Genomic DNA, 16083 nt, shown 5'->3' with positions numbered 1-16083 from the left:
TGATAAACAGGGTTAAGGTATGCCATTGCAAGTATTGTGTATGTGAAAAATTTTTTTTTTAACCTTATAAAATCATACATGCATCATTGAAATGTAATTTTCAAGCATAAAGCGTAATGATGATTATCTCATTATTATTATTATTACATAAGCAATTTATTTCATTTCAGTTGAAAATATTATGCATTTTTTTTTATTTTCTTTTTCATTCAAAATTGTATTATATTTGTTATTTAGTTTAGTAGGTACTATAGTAGCTATTATGCACACACACGCACATATTTAATGTCAAGCATCTTTAACTAAATTTTTCTTTTGGTTGTAATAATTTGACAGTTGTTGTTGTTGTTTTATTAACTCATCTCATATTTCTTTTTTTTTCTCTCTCTCTCACTCTCTGTGATGATGATTTTTTTCTGTTTTGTTTATCTGGCAATCCTTGATTTTTTTCTTTTGAGCTTTTTTTTGATGAGAATCTGAATTAGTTGTATAAGAAAAATAAAAATAAAAAATGTCAAAATAGGTAGAGTGTTCAGGTTAGGTTAGAAGGTTATGAGATAAATAGGAAAAAAAGACATTTTGCATCGTATAAACACTTTTTAATAATTATTGTCGAATTTTTTTTTGTCTAAAAATTGATCGATGATGATGATAATAATAATCAACAAATGGTGGTGATCGAAACATTGATCCATTGATCGTTTTTTTTTATTTTCTCTTTTCTTTTGTTGTTATTGTTGTTGTTGTTTCTGTTGTAGGTAAATTGTGTCATTTGATGAATCGTTTTTTTTGTTTTGTTTCTTTTTTTTTTTTATTGGATTTGAATTCATTGATATTTTGGTACACATCATACACCCTAAACATCTCCGTACATATTGACCATTTTCTAAATAACTGATTGATTGAAAGAGAGTTTCAAATCTTTTGAAATATTTTTTCTGCATCTACTTGCTGCCGTTTGCTCTCATAATTTTTTCAGTTTTTTCTGTCTCTGTCTCTCTCTCTCTCTTTCCGTTATCCTCTGGTTGTTTGTGTGTGTGTGTGTGTGATTTGAGATTATCCCGTAATCACTATGCTATGTGCCTGTGTGTCTGGTGATTTTTCAATAACATTTTTGATTTCAATCTAAAAAAATTTTTTCTTTTCATTTTCTGCTCTCGGTTTCTAGGCTATATTTATTGTGAATGTGGAAAATACATAGATTGATCACCATCATCATCAATTCAAATTCAAATGATGGAAACTATTTACAATTGACAGCTTCTACTTCTGAGAAGTAAAAAAACAACAACATAAACTTGTGCCATTTTTTCATTTTTTCTGGTCGATAATAATAACAATATCATATGATCCAATGTATATGAATAATGATGATGAATTCGTCATCGTCGTCGTCATCGATCAACAATACATCGATTTTACATAATCAAATGATGATGATGAATACTAGTAATAATAATAAACCACCAACAACAAATCATCATAATCGACATCATTCAATGAATTCAATCAATTTAAATCAATTGACAAATTTATCAATTATTGATCAACCACAACAACAACAACAATGTTTTCCATCATCATCATCTAAATCTATGACAAATCAACAGACAATATTTCGAAATTATCATTATTATCATCTGGATAATAATATTTCAATTATGAATGGCAAATCTCATACATCATCATCATCATCAATGGTAGTCAATCAAACAATGAAGAATTGTAATAATAATAAATCATTTATACATGATAACTTTCAACGATTACGTCGAAGACGATATACAAGTTTTGTTAGTACCTCTTCATCATCATTGTTCAATACGATTGACCATCATAGATCATCATCATCCACCGAAATGATGGATAATAATAGTCATCATCATCATCATAATAAATGGTCATTAATAGAACCGGAACTGGTTGGTATAGCCATATATAATTTCCAACCTAAGCATTCATCATCATCATCATCATCATCGAAAGATGGAAAAAATCGATATCTACCATTATTATTAGGTGATATCGTTATTATTGTTGAATATTATGGCCATCAATGGTATCGTGGTTTTCGTCCATATGATGATGTTACTACTAGCAAACAACATCATCATCAGCAGCAATTGGGTATATTTCCGGCCAGTTATGTTCATGTATTCGATGATTATCGTCAATATCGTATCCAATCCGGTCATCATCATAATAATATTAATCCAATGACATTCTATTATTATACATTATTAGATCCATTATATCTACAGGTGATACGTACATTACGTGAATGGTATCATATACTCATTAGAACTTATTATCGTCAAAATGTGAATATGGAAAAATTTTTAATCGTACGAAATCTTATCTATGAATTATTCGAATTAATATCGACAACATTAGGTCGTGATCTAGCACCAACATTATGGCGTCGTCGTCGTAATCAAATGTTGAAAATAAATTCCGATCCAAAAGACCCATTCGCAAGACTTTATCTTGATGAAGATCACGATGATAATGATAATGATGATATTGATGGCGGTGATAATCACAATGATCATGGCCATGGTTGTAATGATGATATTACCAGCGATGATGGTCATCAACATACAATATCATCAAATAATTCAATTGAGTCGATAAAAAATATTACCACCTCTACAACAATGACAATGTTGGATTCAAATCTTGAAGATTTATATGAACGTATTTTAAGTAAATTAAATCAAGGAAATCAGCATCTTGCTATGGATATAATGCCCAGTTTTACACATGGTACAACTATCCTTCAGCAACAAACATCAAAACTAAATCAATTTCAAATTGATATCAATTTTCTAACATTCCATGCCGATGATCGTCAATCACTTGTTTCAAATGAACGAATCAAACAACGTACAAAATTTTTCCCTTATTATCCAACTAGAAAAGATCAATGCAAATATCTACCGCGAATACTTGATTATTATAATCAAATTAATCGTTGTTTTAATCAGAAATTTCGTTCCAATATAACGACATCAATTAATCAACAACGGCATTCATTTTCATCATTTGTAACACCGACAGCAACAACAACACCAAAGAATACGCCGACGACGACAACAAATGCAAATTCAAATAATTTGATTAGGAAATTTCGTCGTCATCTATTGTTCACGATACGTGATGCTAATTTTGCCATTTCCAATACAGCGACTGGTAATGGCTCAACATCCAATGGAAATGGTCATCATACCATAGATTCGGATCAAATACAGATTGAAATATATCTAGTACGATATAATAACCATAATCAAATGAATCATTCGGATTCAACAACAGCATCATCAACATTAACAACGTCGTCGACCACAATGATGATGAATTCTTCGTCGACAAATACTGCCAATTATGAAGTATTGACCGAAAAATTCTGTTATCGTTTACCATCTTCCTCATCATCAAGTCGAAATTCTGTTAATCATATGAATCGAGCATTATTTCTTGATGTTCTTTCCAAACGAACACCACAAAATCTTAGTTCTACACATGGCCATCATCATCATTCATTTCATCATCAAAATTCATCACAACATTCAGATGCATCAAATTATTATCTAATCATACAAGTTTGGCGTTTTAGCCGCACATTAACCAATGATAATGGCCGTAATAGTGTGAGTAAATCCGTTTTATCGACTTCGTTATCAACAACTGGTCAATCGGTTTTCCATACAATATCCACGGCCAGTTCGATTGGATCATCAGCTGCTGCAGCAGCATCAAATTCACTTTCATCACTTACATCGTTTGTATCGAATTCATTTTCTAGTAATTCGAACAATAACAATAATAATAGTGGTAATGGTGATTGCAAAACAACAACACCCGATTCATCATCCATTGATTCATCATCATCGCAACAACAGACAGCAATGACACATTCATTTAAACGTTCGGTTGGTTTTGCTGTGATACCATTATTAGAATTGGTTAGCCGTGATAAAGAAATACGGCCATCACCGGAATTATTTCAGAATGAATCATTATTATTTAGGATACTATTTTCCGATGAATCAATGCTGTTACCATTAACAGTACGATTGTATGAAGGTGATCTTACTGTATCGATACTTGAATCATTATTAAAACATAATCGTCAAAATGTACATGCCCTTTCGATTGGCCATTCATCATCATCATCATCGTCGTCGTCATCATTATCATTAACTTCTTCTTCATCAATATCATCACAACAGAATTCATCGATCTCAAAATTGTCAATGCTGGCAACAAATTCCTATCAATTGATTGTTAGTGCAAAATTTATCAGTGAATTAATGATCAATAATACAAATAATGTACAGTTGAAAAATAATTCAAATATTCAACATTATCCGACATTATCATTGGCCGATTATCTGCTATTGACGCATAATCAAAAATCGAATCTTTCCGGCCGTTCATCGGTAGTGACAGAAGTCACCACGCCGTATAATTTTGTTCTGATACAGAAACGTTGTTTTGGTGATCTAATTACAGCCGGTCATTTTCGTAATGATTTCTATCTAACATTAGAATCGGCTGAATTCGAGAAAGGAGGTATTTATCTTTTATTCTGAATTCCTTTAATTTTTTTATCAATTTATCTTTTCTTTTTTCAAGGTAAAACAATAGCCAAAAATATTGAAGTATCCGTTTGTCTTATCACTGAAAATGGTATGCAAGAACGTGCAATTAGTTCGGGTATCAATGCCGATCCGGTTACTATTTATCGTTCGCATATACAATATCATCAAAATTCACCAAAATGGTTTGAACATTTAAAGGTGAATGTACCATTGGAACAATTTGAAATGGCACATTTACGTTTTACATTTTGCCATTGTTCATCGAGAGAACGTGAACGTAAATTTCTTGGATTCGCATTTTTACCATTAGCCGATCAAAATGGTGCATGTCTTTCGGATGGTGAACATGAATTATATATCTATAAATGTGATAATGAACGTAAAATTGATGATAGCCATTTCTATCTGCAACAAATTCCATGGGGTCCAAATCATCTAAAAGATCGTAAAGGATCAATGAATTCACAAAGTTTATTATCATTGAATTCAACAACGACAACCACCACTACCACGTCATTATCATCATTATCGACTCAATCATTATTGAATTCTCGTTCATCAAAAGAAATGTTTCATGTAAAAACAGCATTAATTTCTTCTAAATTGACACAAAATTCCGATATTTTATCATTATTAAAATGGTCATCATTACCATTGGATCAGGTATTTGATTCATTGCAACGATTGAGTCGTGTTCCAGGTGAAGAAATGGTAAAATTTCTTGAAGATATTCTTGATGCATTATTTGCTTTATTTACGATGACCACAACAACCACCAATACGGCTACCAATATTGTCAATTTAAATAATTCATCTGGATCATCATCATCACGAATATTATTAATTTTTCGTGTATTAATCGATTTTTTCAAAACACTTAATGATCCAAAATTTGTATCCTATCGTTCAGCATTGGAAAAATATATTGAAAAACAATTTTCAGCTCCATTAGTATATACGGGTTTGATTGCCTGTGTACGACGTTCTGTTGAAATGGTCATTGTTTCCATACAACACACGAATAATGAACGATCATCTTCTATCGATTTATCATCAACATCATCATCGACAATCGTTACGAAACGTGATTTAGAATTCATTTTACGTTGTTTATCGGTTCTAGATTGGATATTGAAAATTATTGTTCAATCCAGAATTCTTTATACTCGTGCATCCATAACGGATAATTTAATAATCGAAAATTCCGTACTACAAAGTGATGATCAATTCAAAATGGAATTACTTTCACTTTTTGAAACAATTCAACGATTACTTAATAGTAAATGTAAGTCATCAGATGATTATTTAATTGTTGCCATACAGGAAGCAGCATTAAATTCTATGCCAAATGCATTTGATTTTTTATCACAAATTCTTCAACCATTTGAAATGGCAAAATTAATTCAATCATTAGTTCAATTTAACAATCATTCCATGACAACAACATCATCATCAACAAATAATCGTTTATCCGAATGTTTTTCACCCTCCGGTTCATTATCATCATCATCATCATCATCGGTAACGCCAACAAATTCATCAACACCAACAGCGATGAAAAAGAAAACATCAACAATTATTAATGCAAAATTATCATTACTACAACAATCGATTAAATATCCATACATATGGATGATTGACGATGAAGCACGATTAGAATTATTGGACACGTACATACGAATGTTGAATATTTGTATCGGAGAATCCAAATATTCTCTAAATATTCTTCGTGATATTGTTACATTTTTAATTGATAATTCTGAAAAATTTGATCCATGTCTTGTACGTTGTGCTGGTGTCGTCGGAGGACAGCAACGTCATACGAATGAACGAGAAATTGAAATGTTATCATTCGGTGCTGTCGAATCGATTGTTGAACATATAATCGAATTGATAGGTATTGTACCAACATCATTTGATCATTTACTAATTGATCATCATCACAATCATCATCATCATCGATTTACAAGAATAACTGGTCATAATCAAATGGACATATCATCTACAGAAATGAATGATTATCTTGGATCAATGATAATATGTTTAATGGTACTATTCGATTATATGTCAGCAAAACATTTTGAAAAATTATTTGAAAAACGGACAACAATTCAATGTAAAGAATTATTATTAAATCTGTTCGCCGTCTTTCTTAATGCATTATATTATTTTTCGGATAATTGGCTTGAAATCAAAATGGCCATCAATCGTATTATGTTACATTCTCTTACAATGTTACGTACAACTGTTATGTGTAAAAAATTTCTTGGCCATGAACATTTTGATGAAACAATATGGCGAATGTATTTTAAATTAGCCATTGCATTTCTAACCCAGCCACGATTACAATTAGAACAATCATCATCATCACCATCGTCGTCGGCGCCATTCGTATCATCGGTATCGTTATGGGCAAAAAAACGTTTCATATTGGATGTATATGGTTGCGATATGCGTATCGTAATGGGATTGGAATTAGTTTCCTGTTGGGAACTAATTGGACCGTTTAAAATAACATTCATACCAAATCTAGTTGGACCATTTGTTGATGTAACATTGATACCGGAATCGGAACTTCGCTATGCTACGATACCGATTTTCTACGATATGTTAATGGTTGATTATATGGCTAATGCTAATTTTAAACAGGTATATCCACCGCTATTTCTTTTTTTCTTCAAATGTCTTTTTTTGATTTATTCAACATTCATTCTTTTCTATCAGGTTGAAGCTGCTCTCCTGGATAAATTGGATGTCGTCGCTCACCGAATTGAATGTGATCAACAATTCAAAGAGTTATTCACTCAAATGTAAGTTTGTGAATAGCTGAATCAAACGAAAAACTAATTAAACATTTTGATTTATTTAACATGATATTTTTTTTAAATCTTTTACTTGATTACCGTCCATTGCTTTTTTATTTTGATTTATTTTCATTAGTTTAACGGACATGATTGATGTACAAAAACCAGTTTGGTCGGTGGATGGATTAAAACTAGTTCGATCTGTATCCAGATTTTTAACATTATTAATTGATTATAATAATGAATTGAAACGTGAATTTTCGTCACCTACAAACGTCACAATGTCTTCATCATCGCCATCAACAAAATCATCACAAAAAAACTGTATAGATCCCGATATCGGCTGTAATGATCGTCTTTTGATCTGTACATATACATTATTACGTTTCTGTTTGGATGATATTGATTCAATGAATCGTAAGACAATCATGTCAAGATATTTGGAAAAATTGGCCAATATACACACCTTACTTGGTATGTGTGTTTAGGATTTTATTTTAAAAACAACTATGATCAATCAATTTTTTTTATTATTCACATTAGGCAATTATGCTGAAGCCGGTTTCACTTTGAAATTACAAGCTGATCAATTAACATGGTCAACAGAATCATCACGTAAAGAATCACTTTGTCATACAATGTTAAATTATTTTGAAAAAGGTCATTGCTGGGAAGAAGGTATTCGTGTTTGTAAAGAATTACAACAGGTTTATGAACGTAATTTCAAATATCGAAAATTATCGGCCATATTGAAACGAAATGCTGAATTATTGGACAAAATACTCACCGAACATCGACCTGATAATGAATATTTTCGTGTGTCATTTTATGGATTAAAATTTCCATCATTTCTACAGAATTCTACATTCATATTTCGTGGTCTAGAATTTGAAAAAATCTCATCATTTACCCATCGCATTCAACGAGAATTTCCTGATGCTCAATTATTGACAAAAGTTATACCGACCGATGAAAATATCACCGAATCAAAATGTCAATATATACAGATATTTTCGGTGAAACCAATACCTGAATTACCCATATCGGCCGATTTATTTGGTCCGGTCGATCATCAAGTATTAAAATATTACCAAACAAATTCCGTACGACAATTCAGTCAAGATCGTCCAATTCAACGTGGACCATTCGATCCGAATAATGAATTTAAATCATTATGGATTGAACGAACTATCTATACGACAGAACAATCATTGCCAGGAATGTTACGTATGTTTAAAGTGACAAGCACATTAGTCTCATATTTATCGCCGATCGAAAATGCCTGTGAAACTATCGAGAATAAAAATTCTGAACTATCCAAATTAATTCACACTTATGGCGGTGGGGGACAAGAATCTGCTAATCGACCCGAATCAATTGCACCATTATCGATGCGTTTACAAGGCATATTGGATGCAGCTGTTAATGGTGGTGTTGCCAAATATATTGAAGCGTTTCTTGGATCAGAATTTCTTTCAGCAAATCCGGATCAAGCAACAAATGTAACCCGTCTAAAAGATCGTATTGCACAACAGATTCAATTAGTTGAATCTGGTCTACAGCTTCATGGTCGATTAGCACCGACAGCAGTTCGGCCATTACATACTAGACTTTTGGAACGATTCTCAACAATGCGTACCACTGTACACCAGGCAAATATTGAAACATCACAAGCATTGTTATGGTGTCCTAATAATGCATCAAATCACCACAGACCATCAATATTATCACAACCATTACCACCTATACCACAACGTACGAATCATTCGGATAATGTAAGCATTGGTGAGATATCATCGCAATCATCATCATCGGACACATCATCACTTTCATCAAATTCATCATTAACAACAGCAACGGCAATCATTGCCCATCCATCCACGTTGTCACAATCAAATCATTCCCACCATCCTAATAATAATCATCACCAACACCACAGCCATCAACATCATCATGATCGTTTATCATTGCGTACACCACCACTATCGCAACCACCGTCTCAACCACCTTATAATCATCAATCACCGGGAACAAAATCTTTAAAGAATAAACCATTACCACCATTGCCGCCGACTTCATCATCTATCATTAGTGAACAACAACAACAACAACATCCAGTTGTTATTAAACGTCACAATTCTAATGTTGAACATCGACCACGATTGATTGTAAAACAGCCACCAATCGAAGATAGTATTTATTCCGTACCACAGTATACTGATCTTGATCTTTGTAATTTATTGCCTGATAATGAAAGTTCAGTGGATGATAGTATGGATTATTGTGATGTTAATGTTAATGATCATCCGAATCGCCATACAGCAACCGGTGCAGCTTCTATCGATATGATCGATGGTGTTCAGCCACATCAATTATCCAATCGAATTAATCGTTCATTTTCGATACCATCGTCAGCAATAGCTATGTCATTATACAATAATAATAACAATGGTCATAAAGGAAATCTAATTGAATCAATTGTCGATGGTGATAATAATGATGATATAAATGTCATTACCACTTTATCGCCACCACCATTACCACCACGATCTTCTGGTTCGACATTAGATCGTTCGAATTCTTTGAATTCCGGTAGATATCGTCCGAGTAGTATTGGACCTCCAGCAACACCACCACCACCACCACCACCGCCTCCTGCTTTACCACAACGTCCGATGAAAAAATCATCATCAATTTCGGCAGCTACCAATAATAATACAATAGTTTCTAATGGTGGTGGACGTTCATCTTGTTCAACACCACCAATCATACCAATAGTAGCTAAACAACCTATTGTAAATCAAACTATTGATCCTGGACCACCAATTGAACGACCACCACCTCCTCCACCAACAATTCCACCTTCAACTACTAGTAATGCTCATTTTACTACATTAGATGGTCTGGAATTTGAAAATCTTTTACTTTCATCACCAACACCATTATCACAGCAAACGACTACATCAAGGCCTGCACCAATTATTGGCATTGAAATTAATAATAATTCCAATACAACTACCGCAGCTATTAGTAATAATAATGGCCTATCATCATTGATTTTGGATGAAATACCTGGTAATCATCGTCCTCCATCGTTAGAATTGAATCGTACGAAATCTAATTCATTACCACGAAGTTTACAACAACAATTTACTGATTCAATGTTGAACAATAACAATCAAAATACCGTGGTCGATAATAATAATATTATTATGGATCAAACATCATCGATGATGGTTCATTCGAATTCAAATCTTCCTCCGCCACAGTCACAATCATCTCCATTAACAACATTATCAACCACTGGAACTACATCTAGTCTCTTATTTCATTGAATTAATTCATTGATTTTTTTTAAATTTGTGCCTCTTTCAGTTTTCATTTTTTTTAATATCCGCACAATAATGGAACATTTCCGTTCATAATTTTTTTTATTCCTCACTTTTTTCTATCTTTTTTTTATCTTTCTATTATGAAATATACATATCGTCGTTTGATTTCATCTAAATCAACGCTGCTATCTCTATAGGTTAACATTTTGCCGAATTTTTGTGACAGAAAAAAAAACATTTTTTTGTAATAATTTATTTGTATTGTATAATCTTGTATTGGCAAATTAAAAGAAAACAAATTTTTTCTATCAATATCACAGCGATTTGATTAAAATTTTTAGTCGATAAACAAAAATTTCATTCATAAAAATGATAAATGATGTTATTATGCACAGAAGAAATAATTGAACAAGACGTTCAAAATGATTGAGATTAAAATCTTTATTCGTATTGGTATTGATATTCTTGTCCATTTGTGAATTGAAATGTTTAATATTTCTATTCATAATGAGTGATTGTCGTGTGGCTATTGTTAATCGATTTTTCCAACATTCCATCAGACCAGATGATGTAATACGCATTATCCATATTTCAAATGGTTCAATATAATCGTTGGGTAATCGTACAGGAAAACTAACAATTAATGGAAAAAATGAACTGTCACCACTTGGTGATGGTAGATAGAATGATTTTGGTCCAAATTTTAATTCGCTGAATTTTATCCGATCATATGATGATATTAGGGCATATCGTTCTTTTTGTGTTTGATCAATAATTAATCGTTCACCTTCGGATTGATCCATAATTCCACGTAATATTCTCGCTACAGATCTGATTGTTCGAATCGATGAATCCTTTTTGGAATTTTTATCCACAAATGAAAATAATTAGCTATGAAATTAATTAAAAAATTTTTCGAACATTTTTACCGTTTTAAACAGGGAATATACCATCGTTTTCATTGTTAACATTGGTGTAATACGATTATCATCACATTCATCGGCTAATTTATCTGTCGTATCAATCATATTATAATCGGGTATGGTAAATTTTGAACAAAGATATGATGAATAAATATTTGCCAACATTATCAATGATATCATCCATATAATTGTGGTCATTTTTGATGATAAATTTAATCGTGATCGCAATCCATTATATGGTTGTCGTAATAATAAACAAAGATTGATCCAAAAAAGATTATAAGCATAATTATCATATGGTGGATGTTGATAACATAGATTCAATACTGGAAACAATATTAACGAAATGAAAAGACATAGCCAAACAATCGGTGTGAATGGCTGAAAAAAAAGACCCAACGGAACACGTTTATGTGGAATTGTCGTACTGAATGTAAGGCTATCAATCCAATGTGGATATAAAAATGGCATTGATAATATTCGATCATATGTAACGACGATACCACCGATAGCGATATCAGCTTCCTATGTACGAAAAAAAATTAAAAATAAATAACAATCACATTCACAGATAAACTTTCATTTTTCAATAATTTACATGATTAAATATTTTGCCCATCATACCGGTCCAATTTCCATCAGATTGTCTGATACCATAATCATTTTCACAATCAATGAAAATCATTTTAAATTGAAATATATTGGCCAATGTTTTCAATAGTTCATATTCAATTCCAATATGATGATGATCATGATTAATTCCCGTATATGGTAGTGTCTATACAGAAAAAAAAACAATTTCAATTTCATTTTACAATTCAAGTATTAAAAATTATAATAATAATATAATTTCGATTCGAAAAAGAAATCACTTACATTCGAATAGGCAATCGTAAGTGTACGATTCAAAAGCAAAGATTTCATCATGAAAAATATTCATATTTCTTCACATTAGCCAAAAAAAAAAACTATTATGTTTCATCATATAATCAAAATCTATTGAATGATTTTTCAAGCGACCAAAAAAAAAAAAGAAAATAAATCGATATGCTGTCAAACAAAAAAAATATGTAACAAAAAGAATATTAGAAAAAAATTGATTGATTGATTTATCCGGCAATTCAAAATAATTTTACATTATCTATCAAAAGAAAAAAATTCCTTACATATCAGTCATATGATTCGAATATTCAATCCAATAAATAAACTTACAATCGATGATAGAATAATAATTATTCAGATTTCTTGTTTTTTGTTATCGTTGTTATTGTTGTTGTTGTTGTTCATTTATTAAATTATATAGTGAATATAAAACAACTTAATTCTTGTGTGACGCAGAAGGAATCATTGTTTTTGAGATGAAAAAAAGTCGTTGTAATGATTGACGATAGAAAATTTCATTATAAAAATGATCATTTTTATTACCAAATAAATGATGTTCAATCAGTTTTAATTTTTTGGAACCGATTTGCTGAAGAAATCGACGTAAATCTGTCGAATATTCAGTGAAATATGTTTCATTCATACAATTATCAAAACTATTACCAAATATAATAATATGATCGATATTTTCTCGATTACAATCCAATACATTATAATAATGATTATAATCCATATGTGGCATAAAAAATAATATAATTGATTCATTTGAAGATGATGACCGATTAATCGTATAACGACAATTATTATTATTTTGAAGTATTTGAAATCCAAACGATTTCAATATGTTTCGTTCAAATTCTGTAAATATTGGATCATAGATTATGAATTTGGCTGAAGGATGAATGAATTCGTCATGTTCCATTAAATGTTTGAGTAAGGCAAATTGATATAACGATGATCGTGAACGGGTAAAATTACCCAAGCCAAAACAGACAATCTGATCGATACGGGATGGACGATTATCATGATGGTGATGAGACGCAATAATTTCTTTCAGATTAGTATCAAAAATTTTTACAAAAAACGATATTTCATACAAACATTTTTGGATTTTTTCGACAATATCATTTTTACTATTTAGATTCAGTGTACCAATATCATTCATGTATTCATGTCTGATTGTATCGATAGATTTTTTATAACGTTTACGGCGACGATTTTTAACCAATTTAAAGCCATCATCTTCCATGTTTAAATTCATGGTGCAAAATTTTTTATTCTGTTTTTTTTGGAACAGAACTCACGTGATTCATTCGAATGGATATTTCTACCGAGTCAACCACACTATTTATATCCAATAAATCGAAAAAAGTTTTTTTTTTTTGGTTCAATATGAACCATTTTAAAATTTTTTTATTCATCGGAAAAAAATGCGAATTTTCAAACAAAAACACAGAAAGATTGTAAGAAAATTCAATAGTAATGAAACAAAAAAGTTTCAAAAAATTTTGATAATTGAAATTTTGTGGTTTTTTAAATTTTGAAATTGAAAATAAATTTTTGAACTGAAAGAGAAAAAATACAAAGGTTTAAGGGGTTTTGGATCAATGGAATTCTGGAATCATAAGATTCAAGAATGATGATCGATGTGGAGATGCCACCAGTCTACTTGGACCTTTCCCTCATCTTCCTACGTTTACGTTTCAAACGTCGCATACGTTTTTTACGCCACTTGGCACGCATAATTGAATCTCTTGAAAAGAGGGAAAACGGTTTCCCTTTAGTACTTTCAAAGATGGGAACCAACCAAGATACGGGGGATATAGAAAATAAAGTTATTACCAAAAAAAAAAAGAAAAAAATCGGCAAAATGAAAAAAATCCAACGTGAGAATGAACAAAGAGCGAGCGAGCAAACACAACAAGAGGAAAGCAAAAAAAACGTGTGGTCGTGTGGCTGTGTTTTTCCATTTCAACATTGCCGGCTTTAAATGTGTGTATTTAGTTGGATTTCGGAATCATCGAGATCGAGAAAAAAAAAAAAAATCGATAATTCCATAAATATGATTAGATTTCTGCTACGTTTACCATTAAATCGTTATGTAATTACAGCATCGGCTATCGGTGTGATAGGTTCAACAATATGTATTGTTGCACTTAAATATACCCAATATTCTATATTAAAACGGCCATTCTGTACGATGGCCATCGAACAAGTAAATCGTAATGAAGCAGCATTAAGATTAGTGGGTGAACCACTGAAAATACAACCACCAAATCTAGTGGATAAACAACGTAATCGTGTTGGTACGAATCATGCAGATTTTTGGTTACCATTTCATGGAACCAAACGAAATGGTGCATTACATATCGAAGCAGAATATCGAATAGAAAATAAGACCAACAACAATAACGATGGTAATGCTGATTGTCATGATAATGATGGTTGGCAATTGAAACGATTAGAAATGAAATTAGATGATATGCCAGATAAATTGTTAATTGTATATAAACAAAAAATGAACGAATGATCAAATAGTAATTTTCAAATTTCAATTATATCAGTGTATTTCTATTTATTTTTGTAATTATGATACACATATGATTATTATTATAACTAACAGAAATTATTCAAAGAAAAATTGTTCATAATGGAAATCCAAAAAGAATTGTTTTTTTTTGTTTGTTTTTCTCGGATAAGTACCAAATTCGTTACCACAAAACACTGTATAGATAAAATAGAAAATTCATTTTAAAAATTAAATTATCAATCAATTAATCATTATCATCGATTACCTTCGAAGAGTGATTTCGGGCAAACCAGGATCAGAACCTTTTTTAATACCCAAATAGATTACATATGGAATGAAACCATATTGATAAACAACACGACAAACTTTGAGAACATTATTCAATCGAGCACGTGCACCGGTAGGTTCCGGTTCCATTTGAAAATTTAATTGCATCGTTTTTAAATGTCGATTTCAATGTGAAATTTAATGAAACTGATTAAAGAAAAATTCAAATCCAAAAATTCAACTTGATTCGAACTTCAAGCGTGTATGATATGTTTGCGAGTATGAAACATTTTTCCGAAAATTTTCCCAGTTAGAATTTACATCAAGTTTTAGTTTTCCGGGGAATTTTTTTTTCAATTTCAATTTCTAAAAATATATATTTTTTTCGCCATTCGCATTTCAATTATCCATTCGTGATTTAAAGAATTTTTTTTCTATCTAATCAAAAAAAAGTACTCGATTCAAGGTTTATTTCTTCGTGTGCGTAAAGTTCATTATCTTTTTAATGGTCATTTTTTTTAATTTTTTTTGAAAAAAGGACAAAAATTATTCCTGAAACAACAGTGTTTGTTTCTTATGAACGATCAAACAAAAAAAAAAAAAACATTGTGATCAACAACAAGTTCACTTGAAAACTCAAAGCTCAATTCAAGGATGCTAGATTTGAGAAGAAAAAAAACGACAAAGAGAAAAAGCAAAGATCAAAAAAAAAAAAAAAAAAATACTATATATCAGGAAGGA

General features: G+C 31.1%; 5 protein-coding genes across 5 annotated transcripts; 2 read left to right on the top strand and 3 right to left on the bottom strand.

Moving 5' to 3' along the window:
• The first annotated feature begins 722 nt into the window (after window positions 1–722).
• On the top strand, window positions 723–11052 carry LOC124500447 (uncharacterized). The gene is made up of 5 exons (XM_047064522.2): window positions 723–4575; window positions 4639–7253; window positions 7329–7414; window positions 7545–7882; window positions 7952–11052. The coding sequence occupies exons 1-5, from the start codon at window positions 1368–1370 to the stop codon at window positions 10741–10743; spliced, it is 9039 nt and encodes a 3012-aa protein (XP_046920478.2). The 5' UTR covers window positions 723–1367; the 3' UTR covers window positions 10744–11052.
• On the bottom strand, window positions 10977–12804 carry LOC124500448 (glutamate receptor ionotropic, kainate 4). The gene is made up of 4 exons (XM_047064523.2): window positions 12540–12804; window positions 12262–12441; window positions 11670–12188; window positions 10977–11594 (listed from the first exon to the last, which is right to left on the bottom strand). The coding sequence occupies exons 1-4, from the start codon at window positions 12588–12590 to the stop codon at window positions 11055–11057; spliced, it is 1290 nt and encodes a 429-aa protein (XP_046920479.1). The 5' UTR covers window positions 12591–12804; the 3' UTR covers window positions 10977–11054.
• Window positions 12805–13007: 203 nt separating this feature from the next.
• LOC124491273 (SRR1-like protein) lies at window positions 13008–13869 on the bottom strand. Its single transcript, XM_075730720.1, has 2 exons — window positions 13149–13869; window positions 13008–13078 (listed from the first exon to the last, which is right to left on the bottom strand). The coding sequence occupies exons 1-2, from the start codon at window positions 13804–13806 to the stop codon at window positions 13008–13010; spliced, it is 729 nt and encodes a 242-aa protein (XP_075586835.1). The 5' UTR covers window positions 13807–13869.
• Window positions 13870–14535: 666 nt separating this feature from the next.
• LOC124491274 (uncharacterized) lies at window positions 14536–15075 on the top strand. The gene has a single exon (XM_047053910.2). It carries the CDS (start codon window positions 14536–14538, stop codon window positions 15073–15075), a length of 540 nt encoding a protein of 179 aa, XP_046909866.2.
• A 28-nt stretch (window positions 15076–15103) lies between these two features.
• Tom7 (Translocase of outer membrane 7) lies at window positions 15104–15625 on the bottom strand. Its single transcript, XM_075730721.1, has 2 exons — window positions 15341–15625; window positions 15104–15269 (listed from the first exon to the last, which is right to left on the bottom strand). The coding sequence occupies exons 1-2, from the start codon at window positions 15508–15510 to the stop codon at window positions 15257–15259; spliced, it is 183 nt and encodes a 60-aa protein (XP_075586836.1). The 5' UTR covers window positions 15511–15625; the 3' UTR covers window positions 15104–15256.
• Between the last annotated feature and the right edge of the window lie 458 nt (window positions 15626–16083).

Source organism: Dermatophagoides farinae, chromosome 4, assembly GCF_024713945.1.
Source record: "Dermatophagoides farinae isolate YC_2012a chromosome 4, ASM2471394v1, whole genome shotgun sequence".
Lineage (NCBI taxonomy): Eukaryota > Metazoa > Arthropoda > Arachnida > Sarcoptiformes > Pyroglyphidae > Dermatophagoides > Dermatophagoides farinae.
Note: the sequence above shows the minus strand (reverse complement) of the source record. Positions and strands in the feature narration are given on the sequence as shown.